The sequence below is a fragment of the Myotis davidii genome, unplaced genomic scaffold (assembly GCF_000327345.1).
Source record: "Myotis davidii unplaced genomic scaffold, ASM32734v1 scaffold1373, whole genome shotgun sequence".
Classification (NCBI taxonomy): domain Eukaryota; kingdom Metazoa; phylum Chordata; class Mammalia; order Chiroptera; family Vespertilionidae; genus Myotis; species Myotis davidii.
The window spans coordinates 1,261,762-1,274,697 of record NW_006284614.1 but is presented as its reverse complement, the minus strand read 5'-3'; the positions used below and the strand labels follow the sequence as shown (position 1 = coordinate 1,274,697).

At 47.8% G+C, this 12,936-nt stretch overlaps 1 protein-coding gene across 1 annotated transcript in view; it reads left to right on the top strand.

Moving 5' to 3' along the window:
* CCND2 (cyclin D2) overlaps window positions 1-11,289 on the top strand; it is a 25,556-nt gene extending 14,267 nt beyond the window's left edge. The window contains exon 5 of the mRNA XM_006754871.2: window positions 5,970-11,289. Coding sequence (XP_006754934.1) covers window positions 5,970-6,119 — 150 coding nt within the window. The 3' untranslated portion in view covers window positions 6,120-11,289. The remainder of the gene's footprint in view (window positions 1-5,969) is intronic.
* The last annotated feature ends 1,647 nt before the right edge of the window (window positions 11,290-12,936 follow it).

The window sequence follows — 12,936 nt, the reverse complement described above, 5'->3', positions numbered from 1 at the left end:
GGGAATATATTGAATGTCGTGCCGTGGGAATATACTGAGTTAAAGGATGAAGTGGTTGACAGGCCTGTGGCCTGTGCCTTCACTGGGGACCCTGAGCAGAAGGTTAAACCTGCCGCTTGCTGGCTTCCTCACCCACCCACCTACCTTTTGCCTTGCCGCTCATGACCATCTCCAGGAAATGATGCAGGGAGGTGTTGACGGTGCGATAGAACCAACCCCGGCCTCCTCTGAAACAGTTCTTAGACACGCTTTTAAAATGCTGGCCCCAAAGCACAGGCTTTTGAAACATGGTTTCCAAAATATAGATGGCAGAGACCCCTCCAGGGCAGCTCCAGGTGAGGAATGCTTTTTGAATCCTCTAGAGACAGGACTTAGCATTTATAGAAATGACTCACTTCCTCCCTTTTCTGAGTAAAGCCTCCTATTAAGGCTGCCTTTCAACAAGTACTCCCAACCAGCTTAAGACAAGCCCTTCCTTTGACCCCCAGAAACAAAAATGTCAGTGACAAGAGTTCGACCCCCCGGGCATTGTAACATCGCTCAGGTACTTCTAGGCCTGCTCCAGTTGGCTGATTGCCCCACTGGTGGGTCTCCAACCTTCTCCCATTTCTCTCTCTATCACCCCTTACTGGTTTCAAATGGATAGAGGTCATTTCTGGGGTACCACCAAGGCTCTCGGGCTGCTTTGCTTTTCAAGACTGCAAACCAGTCTCATTTCATGCTGGAGAAACTGCTTGCCCTTTCAGATACGAGGTAGTCAGTCCATTCAAGTCAGCTGTCAGACTGGGTTAAATGGATACAAACTCCCTCAGCGTTCCATAAATCCCAGCTATTGAACCCAAGAAGTGTGGACATGTCTCCTCCTCACAAGGCCTGGGGTTAACATTTTAATATTAAAAACCAAGCAGAACCTTAGCAGAATCTATTATACCACTTTTCAGATGACAGTGTGAGACCTCAGTAAGTTTCAAGCTTACTCCTAGTCCCCGAGGGCTTGCTCACACTCTTGCTAGGAAAGGTCTTAGTGGAAAGGCTTGAGCACCATGGAGCCAGGCTGTCTGTGTGTCTAACGTCCAAGTGCTAAGTCTCCTCCCACCCGTCAGCCTGCATTCTCTGAAGAGCTGACGCACAGAGTGAAAGAAAATATAAGGACTAGAATTTAGAATGCACCGGCTCTTGGAGGGAGGTGAGTTTTGCTTCCTGAGCTCTGTTTACCATTTCTTGGGCTGAGAAGCGGTGTATTTCATCCAAGCACTTACTCTCCATCGCTTGTGGAAGTGTTTACTGAAGGCCCATTTGTCCCAGACCCTTGCATTATGGGCAAGGAATAGACCCAAGGCACTGAGGTAGAAGTTGGGGGTGTGGGTTGTGCATGGAAAATAAAAGATGAGGTTCCTTCCTTCAAGGAACTTAGCAGCGGTGTGGAGAATCAAGAGGAAGGTAGGTAAACCCTCGCAAATGCAGGTCACAAATGAATGATAAATCCTGTGCTAGGAGCTATAAATGCGATAGGAAATCAAGTCAGATGAAGGTGCTCACCAGGCCTCACGTCAAATGCAGGCCTCCCAGCAGAGTAACCCTGATGACTGACAATATCATTGGATGGAGAAATAAACTGTGGTATGTATATGCAGTGGAATATTATTCAGCCCTAAAGATAAATGACCTTCTGACACATGCTACAACATGGATGAGCCTTGAAAACATGCTAAGTGAAATAAACCAGACACAAAAAGACAAATATTTTACAATTCTACTTCTATGAGATACCTAGAATAGTCAAGTTCATAGAGACAGAAAGTGGACTAGAGCAGCGGTTCTCAACCTGTGGGTCGCGACCCCTTTGGCGGTCAAACAACCCTTTCACAGGGGTCGCCTAAGACCATCCTACATATCAGATATTTACATTACAATTAATAATAGTAGCAACATTACAGTTATGAAGTAGCAATGAAAATAATTCTATGGTTGGGTCACAACATGAGGAGCTGTATTTAAAGGGCCGGAAGGTTGAGAACCACTGGACTAGAGGGCACCAGGGTCTAGGGAGAGGAGGGAATGGGGAGTAACTATTTAGTTGGTTATAATGTTTCAGTGTGGGCTGGTGAAAAAGTTCTAGAGATGGGGAGTGGTGATGGCAGCACAACAAACTGAATGTACTTAAGCCACTGCTTAAGTACATTAAACATACTTAAACATGATTAAGATGGTCAATTTTATGTTACCCATATCTTGTCACATAAAACATACATGTACACATGCACATACATACAGTGTCCTTGGGCCACACCGAAATGCCCAAAAGTTTTCGTGAGCTCTCCCACAGGGAAGTCAGGCACACAGGACTGCATGTGCCCCCCCCCCCCCCCCCCCCCCCCCCCCCCCCCCGCTCTCGCCACTGAGTGGGCATTGGGAGGAGCCAACGTCTTACCCTGGAGTCCCCGCAGGCTGAGGCTGCCCTGTGCACCTTGTTATTTGTGGTCTCTTGAAGCTTACAATGTTCACTGTGCAGGGATTGTCAGGGATCAAACTGCTGAAAAGGGGGTCCCCTTGATTGGTTGGAGACAGCCAGACAAGCTCCTCTGGCTCTCTGGCCGGCAGCAGAAAGCTTTGATAGGAGGGACCCATGCGGTTCTGAGAAAGTTGGTCTTTGTTGCTCCCTCTGGTTGCCAAAATAAACCGGAACGCTTCATTCCAAACAGAAAGCTGAGTGAGAAGCCTGACAGTTTTACAGGGAATAAAAGTCTCAGAGGGTGGTATATTTTAAGTACTTTTTCCTTCCCCTCATAAGTGTTGCTAAAAACAGACACCAGCCAGGGAGGCAGTGCTGGCTTTTGGGGGAACCTGTACCGGGTTCCGTAGCCAAGGGTAAGTTTGAGAGGCGGGAGGGGCTGTCCTGGTTCCCCATGAGCCTTTCCCTGCTTCTCCAGGCAGGATCGGGGTGCCTCTTCCGTCCCCTGGGCACCCCGCTCATGCCCTGTGCCAGCGTTGATCTCACTGCTCACTTGTCTATAGAACCTCTTGAACAAGATCCAGCTTTTACTCAGCTCTTTCTCCGGAGCCCCTGGCAGAGCCATTGCGGGGTGATGCTGAAGACGAGGGGAGGAGGAAGGAAGGAACAGAGGACAAAGCCTGGGCACATGCATCTCAAGTGTGTTTCTAATCCTCTGGTCTCTTTTCAAAAGCTTTCTGTTTCTCAACATCAATTATATGCCAGAGTCCTCAGAAAGTCTTACCTGACCTTGTCTTAGAGCGAGTCGCTTCATTTTCACACGACACAACTGCACTAATTCGCTAATGAAAAAGTAGAATTGAGACCCGGCAGGCCATGATGATGTTGGGAAGTTATTGGAAGATATTTATCAGGACAGATATAGACTCTGGTGATCTGGCCATTACATTTATCCTCTTCTCCTTAGGTTGCATCCAAACTCCATCACATTCTAAAATACCACCCAGAGAAGGTTCCGAGGTGTCCCTTCTTTAGGGTCATCCTGGCATGTCATGACTCTGATGGTCAGTGAGCTATTTTAAAAGGTAGCAGCGAAGTGAAAGAAGTCTATTTTGACAGAGTTATTCACAGGGTCCCTGGCATTGTGTTGGTCCTTCTGGGCCTCCCAGCACCTTACCTAAGGCCCATCTCACAAGACCCACGTGAAGAGGTGCTCGGAAGGAAGCTGGGGTAGGAGGTGGGGGATAGAATTGGAGGTTGCACCTTACCTAAGGCCCATCTCACAAGACCCACGTGAAGAGGTGCTCGGAAGGAAGCTGGGGTAGGAGGTGGGGGATAGAATTGGAGGTTGAGGCTTCCCTCTCTTGCCTTATTTTTGCTGTGAGCCTCATTGGGATGCAAGGAAATACTCCAAACAGCCTGTGAAGAGAGGAAGAATGAGGCAGTTTCCTAAGTTGTCTCTGCCTGAGTTGGCGAGGGCCTGGGGCTCATTCAGCCCTTTGTCCCCAGTTGAGTGCAGTGCGTGTGTGGCGACAATGGAATGATGCAGTTACACTGAGGGCTAATGGTAGGAGTTCCGTGGGCCCATTCTTGGAGGCAGAGGAGGGTGCAGGGCGCAGGGCTCGAGCCAGCCAGCGGAGGAAGTGGAGGCCCGTGCGACGAGCTGGAGGCCACAAACACGCTGTCAGGGCGCCGAGGCTCGGGGCGTGGGCCAGGAGGGGCCGGCATCATGGGAGTTGGAGGCTTTCCCGACCTCCGGCACTGTGGACTGCCACCTGTCCACGCTGACAGACGAGCATTATGGCTCCCCGTTGAATCAGCTTAATTTGGGGCATCGAACCACAATGCCGGTGCTTGAGGCTGGCGGAGGCGGAGGTCGCGGGCGCTACACTTCACCTTCACTGAGGGTGCCGCTCGGGCTAGATCTCCTTTGCTTGGAGAATCTCGGGCCTCTAAGTCTCTACTTGGAGCTGGAAAGAAAACGAGCATAGGGGAAGGAGTTCTGAAACTGGAGGCTTATCTTCTGAAGCCCAGTCTTAGCTTTTAACCAGTAACTGGGGGACAGGCCAGGCTTTAGGGTCTAGCTGTAAAATGAGAGCATTTTGCTGTTTAATGCCCAAAAGTCCTTTGGACCCCCAAATTCGCAGGTTCTGTAATTACCTGTGTATGTGGTCGTATAATTCTGCCCTTTGGAAATACTTTATCCCACTCTTCCCAGCCTGGCCTCCTCCCCGCTTCAGGCTCTTCAACTGGCCTCTCCTTCTATTTCCTTCCCTCGGCGTGACTCCTAGCACAGCAGCCCTGCTGGACTGGAGGCAGGCGCCTCTCCTGGGGACACTGTCTGCGCCATGGGCACGCCCTGCGCTGCGGCCTGGGGAGCTCGGTGCTCCTCAGGCAGGAAGGGGGCTTGGAGCAGTTGGCATACTGGTTGCAGGCAATGGCTCCACCACTCCTCTCCACTCTCCACCAGCTCACAGGAGATTCACATGCTCCTGGGAAGCCCAAGGAGGGCCCTACATGCCAACCCAGGGCGTTAATGTGCAGGAGTCAGCTCTGTCTCAGGAAGGGGATTCTCAGCTGAGTGAGGTCTCATTGCTGACACCTAACAGGAACTCCTTTTTAAATGTAATGGCTCAGAGCTTCTGTCTGTCCCTCTGCCCCACATTCAAGTGAGCGTATTTTCCGTGTGTGCATGCTGCTGAAGAGGGCGCAGAAAAGCAGCCTTGCAGAGGACAGAGGTTGGAATACCTACTGAGCAAGTTGTTCAGCTCATGCCATGCTTGTTAGGAGGAGCCATGGTCTCTCCCTAGTGACACCGTGACTTGCCATTGCATTCCCCATCGGCCAGCTGACAGAGGCTTCTGCCTTGGGGCAGACGCTTGGAATTTTCCCTGCCAATATACACTAATATCAGAGCAAGCCTGCAAATTTTTGCTTTTACCCAAATTGGACAGCACAGTGTCCAGAATTTGGTAAGCATTCTGTATTGTATTTCTCTGAGAGTTAAGGGAATGGTAAATAAGCAGAAAAACAGGATTTTTGTTTTTAAGCATTTTCACCGCATAGTGAGAGCCGGTGCAGTTCAGCCCATTCTTCTCTTACCCCTTGTCTCCTATAGCACTGTCTGCCCCTCTCCATTGCCTCCAACTTCCCCCAGCAGAAAGTGTCTTATGGCCCTTAGATTACTACCAGACACTGCATGCCCATCCGTGGCTCATCAGCTAGGCCAGAGCATCTCAGAGTCTCCTATGCACAGGAATCACCTGGGATTCTGCATTTCTAACATGCTCCCAGGTGACGGCAAAACATGGACTTGGAGTAATGAGGTTCCGTGGCACTTCAAAAACACATCTCCTTTACTTCATATTTATTTCTACTGGAAAACTAGTATGGAATGATAGGTGGCTTGAACTGTGTGTGTGTGTGTGTGTGTGTGTGTGTGTATTTTCTTTATCAAATGCTCTATGCCCTGTTAATGTTGCTAACAGTTCTCTGGTCTGAACCATTCTCCTCCTAGGATTGCCTCAAAGCCTGCCAGGAGCAGATTGAGGAGGTGCTGATCAGCAACCTGCAGCAGTTTCAGGAGCAGGGGGATGGATCCAAGGAAGAGGAGGAAGTGGTGGACCAAGCCAGCACCCCTACAGACGTGCGTGATATTGACCTGTGAGATGTCAGTCGGGCCGCAAGGGAGAGATGTGTTCAAATCTGCTCTCTCCTTCTCTCTGGTTGTTTTGTTATGTTTTAGGGTGAAATTAAAAAAACAAAATTCTGCTCCCACCTAGATCATATTGAAGGATCTTTTAGAAGCGAGAGAAAAAGATCCTATAAAGCCGGAATAATTAAAAGCATTTGGTGCCTATTTGAAGTACAGTAGAAGGGAATCCCTTGTGTATGCGAACAGTTATTGCTTGTTTATGTTAAAAGTCATAGTAAAATGCTTACAGGTAACTGCAGAGTAGCTAGAGAAAATGTACGCCTGCATTATGGGAAGAAATTAGAGGAGACTTTTTTTTTCATGTTATAAACTAGCACGTATACACCCCTACTAGGATAATTTCAAGGAACTGCATATACATTTTATGGCACTAGATTGCTAAGCCATGAACTCGAGAAGGAATTGGAAACAAGGTTGGACACAGTGGGGAGGGAGGATGAAACAATCTCTCGAAGTGACTGAACCATTTTGGATGTAGAAGCACGTTTGGTCTTGACCACCTATGACTAAGTCAGGAGCATTGCTGGATCTCTAGTTAGGAACTCTTGCTGTCTACAGTAGCTGCTACCTAAAACAGATGTTTTACCTTCCAGTTGACACAGGTGATTTGGACCTGGGTTTATGTTTTTTGACATCTTGCTTCTTCTTCCAAACATGGTTCATTGCATATACCACCATATTTTGTCTAAAGGGGCAGTGTAGCTCTGGGCCATTACCAAACCTCACATGAAACAGAGGCAGATGGAGACCAAGGGTGGGATCTGGAATGGAATCTTTTAACGTCTGACAAGAGTAATGTGACCCTGGCATTCCTTATTAGGAGAAAACTAATTTTTGGTGCTGATTGGCATGTCTGGTCCACACTTTAGCGTTGTTATAAACCATTCCATTCGAAAAGCACTTTGAAAAATTGTTCCAGAGGGATAGATGGGATGGTTTATGCAAATTATACTGAATAGACTCCTCCCTTCTCCTCCGGTGCCCCTCCCCCTCCCACCTGGTACTATTCGCTTCTGGTATCTGATATTCTCTGGTACATGGTTCTGGTGTTCCCACTAGGACTGAAGAGACAACCCTGTCCGCTGACATTCCCATCACCACATTCCTCAGAAAAGTCTAAAAACAAAGATCTGTTATCATTTTGATGCATGTAAGGATCTTAATTCCCACCTATGTACTTCCCCTTTGGACATGGAAAGAAAAATTATTGCTGGTGCAAAGACAGCTGAACAGCAGTGTGGCATTTTGTTCCCTTATACACTTTTTGTTAATTAGTTGCAAAGTTGTTCAGTGTACTTGAATATTTTTCCTCTCCACATCTTAAACACATTCAGTTAGCAAGAAGTTGGAGCAATAACTTTTTTTTTTGCACAATTATAATTGACAGGTAATGAAGCTATTTGTTAAAATATTTGCCTTTTTTTAAGCAAAAAGGAAAAATCAGAACAGGGCTCCTTTGAAGAATTATTTTATACACAGATTCTGCCTTGTTTCATAGTATGAGGGTTGAAGATGGAGAAAAACGTAAGGGTCTCTTATTTTCATTTTATTATGCTCAGTTTTTTTTTATTACTTTTTTTTTTGCGCTGCTAAGAAGCTAATTCATCCTTATTCACATTAACAGTACCTAGCTGTAATGTTTTTCACAGTGTGCTGCTATTTTATAAACATTTTTATAATATATTATTTTACTGCTTAAATTCCAAGACCTGAAGTAGATGGTTGCTATATGAGTTCTTTGTACTGGAAAATCCCTTCCATAGTTTTTCTCCTGGTAGCATATTCACAGTTGGTGTTGGGTTTTTATTATCCCTTTTGGATTTTTTTTTTTCCTCTCTGATCACATTCTTCAAAGACAGAATATTCTTTACCTCAGGTTTACTGGTCAAAAATCAATAGCTACAACAGAAAACAATTCACATTTTTGTTTTCATAATACCTCACAACCATACAGTTTCTGCTTGGGAGCCCATGAGTGTGGGGAGAGAAGAAGGCGGGAGGAGGCTGTGGGCAATGGGGTGGGTTTGGCCCAGGGTCTCACACCCAGGGACCTCTTCAGTGGTGAAGGTCATCAGGCTTCCATTTTGACTCTGGTCTCCTCATCATGATGGAAAAAATACAATTGAACCAAGGGGCTTCCCCTCCCCCCACGCAGACATTCCGCACACACATTTAGGCAGTGGATGAGGAAGTCATGCTTTGCACTTAGGTATCAGGAGATGGGCTAAAGAATTCAGCAGGCTGCTGGGAGACCCTCATCTGACAGCCCTTCCTACAGCAGGGCTTTCATCACTAGGGTCCTCTCCTCTTGCAAGGACCTTTCCCTCCCTCTCCTTCCCTGACACAGGCATCCCCAGGTGATGGTGATCACAGAGGTTTTTCTAGGTCTGAATCTGCAGCTCGCAGTGTTGTGGGGATTCCTCCCCCCGCTGGTCTCCCACGGGGCAGCAGGCGCTGTGCAAGGCCAGGTCCTCTGCTAAGCAGCAGTGCATGTTTTAGGTTTACATCGCATTGAATTGGCGTGATGGGGGACATAGGTCAGATGATGACTGGATGGTAGCTGAGGGGGGTGGGGAGGCTGCTTCCACACAGAGATGGGAGTCCTGATGCATGAGATTCTCACAGGGTGTTTAGGAGGCTCAGGACTTGGTGAGTTAGCATCACCCTGTATTCTAGGGAGTTTCTGGTGGGTTAATGGGTGGTGAATTCTGAAGTTCTGGAGAGGAAAGCCGTGCAGGCGGTCTTTTATTAAGAGCCCACGTGGCACAGTACACTCTGGGGTCTGGGGAGCCCATAGCGTGGGAAGAGACGTGGTCCTAGAGTTCTGGAGGGTCTGGGAGCATAAAGACAAGATGAGATACAAACTTATTCCACAGTGACCAGCCCGTAAGCTCAGACGGAAGCAGCAGCAAATGAAAATCTGACTGGGAAGGAAGCAGGCCAACAGACTCCCTGCAGCCTATAACTTTCCGCTTTCTCTGAAGGCCCAGATGCCCTGGGGCCTGCTAGCCTTTTCTACTTCCTGTCCTCTGGGCCTAGGTGCTAGGTGTGGGGTTGCTGATGGGGAAGGTGCTAGGTTGTCTGGTTTTCCTGCCGGTCCCCTCCTTTAAACAAAAGAGGGAACTCGTTGTTTAAGTGGCTGACGCCCTCTCCTTGGCCTTGGTTTCCTCGGTAGGAGATTTTGTCTCAGAGAAGCTCAGTGCTCGTGGTTTTATTCTTTTATTTTTCACTTCCTACTTAAAGGGGTTCCAAACCTGTTCTGATCTTTTTCTACTTTTAAACAACAACAACAAAATCTCTTTTTTACTTCCTCCTCTCTGTGTTTTTGTTTTTCTCCGTCAGTGGGGGCTAGGTTTTTCCCCAAGCTTGCCAAATTTTGTTCCTATCCCTGTTTTGGCCAAATCCTAGGTGGGGAAAATCCTCGTATGCCAAAAATATATGCTAAGCATAATTTAATCCCATGCAGGTTCATATTAGCCACAAAGCCTGCAGGTGGAAGCAGGGGACAGATCCCCCAGCAGAGAGTCCCCGGTGCCCAGAGGACAGCCCCTCAGAATGGCTGCTCTTAGAGGAGCCTGGGCTGGGACTGCCCCAGGACCGCGGAGGGCTCACCACGCCTGACGGCCAGGTCCTCCTCGGTCTACACGCTTTGTTCAAGAGGCTCTGTTCTGCCTCTGTCATCCTGTCAGGGGCACACATGGCTTGGAGGCCAGCAGGGGCTTAAGTGACAAGGCTGGGGGAGGAAGCAGCTCTGACTACATCAGCCTCATTCCCTTGCTAGCAGGGTGGGCTTCTCTCAGAGGGCGCCGCAGCTTTCCTGCAGTCTGGCCCCTTCAGGGCCTCTCCACACTGCCCTGGGGGCTCCGGGATGGGGTTAATAAGGACAGTAGGCAGGATTGGATGACTTCTCAAAGTGGGCCGGGGAATTCTCCCTGGGCCAAAGCGGGTTGGCCTGGGGGAAGAAATAGACTCGCACCTTGTATCATGTAAATAATGATTTTCTAGTTCAAGGAGATGACACTGGTAGTGTGGGAATGGAAGGTAGGGATGGGAGGAAGTCTGAGTAAGCCAGTTGGCTTCTAAGCCAAAAGGATTCCTCTTTGTTTATCTTTGAGACAGTCCAACCCTGAGAATAGCTTTAAAAGGGAAATCAATGCTGAGACAGTAAAGTCCCCTTAAGCCAACAAACCAGCCATAGAGAGTGCAGGCTTCCACTGCTATGGGCTTGGACCCGTTTTCAAGAGCTGCTCATGCCATTGTCCGTTTGTACAAAATAGGGCAGGAAGACTGGAGAGGATGTTTATGACTTCCTCACGCCACATGGTTTCTCATGATTCTAGACTCTAAACCCAGAACATCATTCAGTCTACATTTTTCAGAACTATTCTCCTATATTTGTGTGCCTCTGCTTTAGACTTGGCTGGGCTATCAGACCTGATTCTTGGCTCAGGTTTCAAGAAGCCATCAGCAAATGTATCCATGCACGCTGTAGCCGCATCATTTATTCCTTTGCCTGCAGCCTAGGTTGGGGGAAAAAGTGCCTTACTGATTGTAGCCATTATAGTATTCAATGTATTTTAACAGGTGCCTGTCCTTTAAAAGCAAGGTGGTGTTTTGTTGTTCATGGGTTTCAGTTCTTATTGCTAGCCAACTCTTATCCCCAGCAAACCACCGGGCCATTGGATTTTTTCCATTATGTTCATTGCCCTTGTACCATGTACCTCAGATCTCTCAGTTACAGTGTCTCATCTTGGACTTCTTTTATTATTATTATAATTTTTTTTTTTTGCTTTAAACGAGTGTGATGCCATATCAAGTCAATGTAATTCTCTCACAATATACTCTATAAGAGGTGTGGGTGTTTATTTGGTCGGGATGCTAGCAAGTGCTAAAGTAGCATGATCAGTATAAAAAGGTTTTTAGGAAGTTTTGGAAAATGTTTTATTGGCTACGATGGTGACATGGTATAGTCAGTTGCCTTTGAAGAGGTCCTATCTGTTCAGTGTTAAGTGATTTTAAGAAATAATAACCTGTTATTCTGACTAGCGTAAAGATGGGTTTGGAAATGGTTTTGGATGCGATTAGTAATGATATGTGGACAATAAACTCACCTTGACCTAAATTCTCTGGCCACTTTGACTTATTTTTAGACCAGAACTTCCCACAAAGGAATATATCTTTCTCGTGTCAAAGCCCTGTTGGCAACATCTGATAGTGTTAGGATTGGTGTAAAATTCCAGTCCTAACCAGGAAGCTAACCTACAGGTGCATCCAGGCTATTGCAATGCAAGTAATTGATGACTTTTCCCCCCCTTTGGGTCACCCATGCTGCCATCTTATAAACTGGAAGCTTCAGCCCACCTTCATAAGGTGTGAAAGCACCTGCTGTCAGGATAAGGCCTCAGATGCTGGCCCCTTATTGCCAGCTGCTCCCTTCTGGCTATGAGTGAGCATCTCACGGCTTGGAAGGTGCCATCTCCACATTCTGGAGGGTCTCTGAGAGCCCTACCCCTGCAGCATTCCTGGCTCTCATCTGACTCCTGGCCTCTGCATCCCTCCCGCGAGGACTGGGCCACAACTGCCCTTGGTGGAGAGGTGGCGAGGCAGAGCCTGGGGAAGGGGTGGGAGAGCCAACACCTAAGTGAATTGCCAGGCCCTGGTCCCAGCAGCTCCAGAACCTCAGCTGCTCAGATCAGCTTCCTTTCCAGGAGTGATGGGGTGATACAAAAGGCAGTGGCTTAATAGCCGTTTTGATGTTACTATAAAAACTTTTCTCTATGGCTCACTCTCAGTTACTGAAGGCCGTTTTCCAGTTTAATAGTGGCTGGAGCTGTCTGCAGTAAGAGTAGTGCTGCTCATTGGCTACATCCAGATTAAGACAGTCCCTGTTTGTCTCAAGTAACCTCACCGAATAGGACTTTTAATCCTACAAGGACTCTAGAAATTCCCCCTTTGTCTCCATCCCTGACTGACATCACTATTCTTGCGGACAAACAGGGATAACTTTTTTCTTCGGTTTCTGCCTAGTGGAGTCTGCTGGGCCCCCTGGGTGTTTCCCAGGTTGTCACTCTCACCCACCTTCCGAATTCCCTCTGCATGACCTCCCATCCCTCCCCATCAGCTTACCCTGCAGTACTGGGGCTGTGTCTGTTAATAACACTAAAACGCCACTCCTTCCAAATGCCACCCAGACACAGGGTGTCTCCCACTCAGGCCTGTGGGTGTTTAAAGGTGGGAAGAGCAGACGAAGCATGCGCTGCACTCCCCACAGTGGGCTCGTGACACACCTACTGGCCCCATTACGCACTGTCAGACCTGTTTCATCTTACAATTAGAAAAGTTCAAATTTGAGACAAAAGTGCCCCTTCTGAAAGTGGAAATTAGGAATGAAATGAAGACCTAGAAACCCAAGACCTTTTGTTTGTGCTCTAGTGAGTGTGTTTGTATTTCTAATGATTTCCCAGAGATCTGGAACGTTCATTCAGCACACAGAGCTGACACCAAAACACAATGTTTCATTTGGCTTCGTAATAGCCTCAACATACTGTCATGATGCCAGTTTTCAAAGCTGGAGATCACCCCAGATGACTGCCCCCTGCTCTTACAGCGGTATCAATGGTACAAAAATGCTGGTGGCTGGGCAAGAAGGTTCAGAGTGGTATGGAAAGGAGAGCTTAGTGTCCATAGCCAAAGCGTGTGTGCAGGGCTACATGGGGCCTTCAAGGAAAAACCGACAACCAAACCCAAGCCCCATGGCTTAGGCAACACT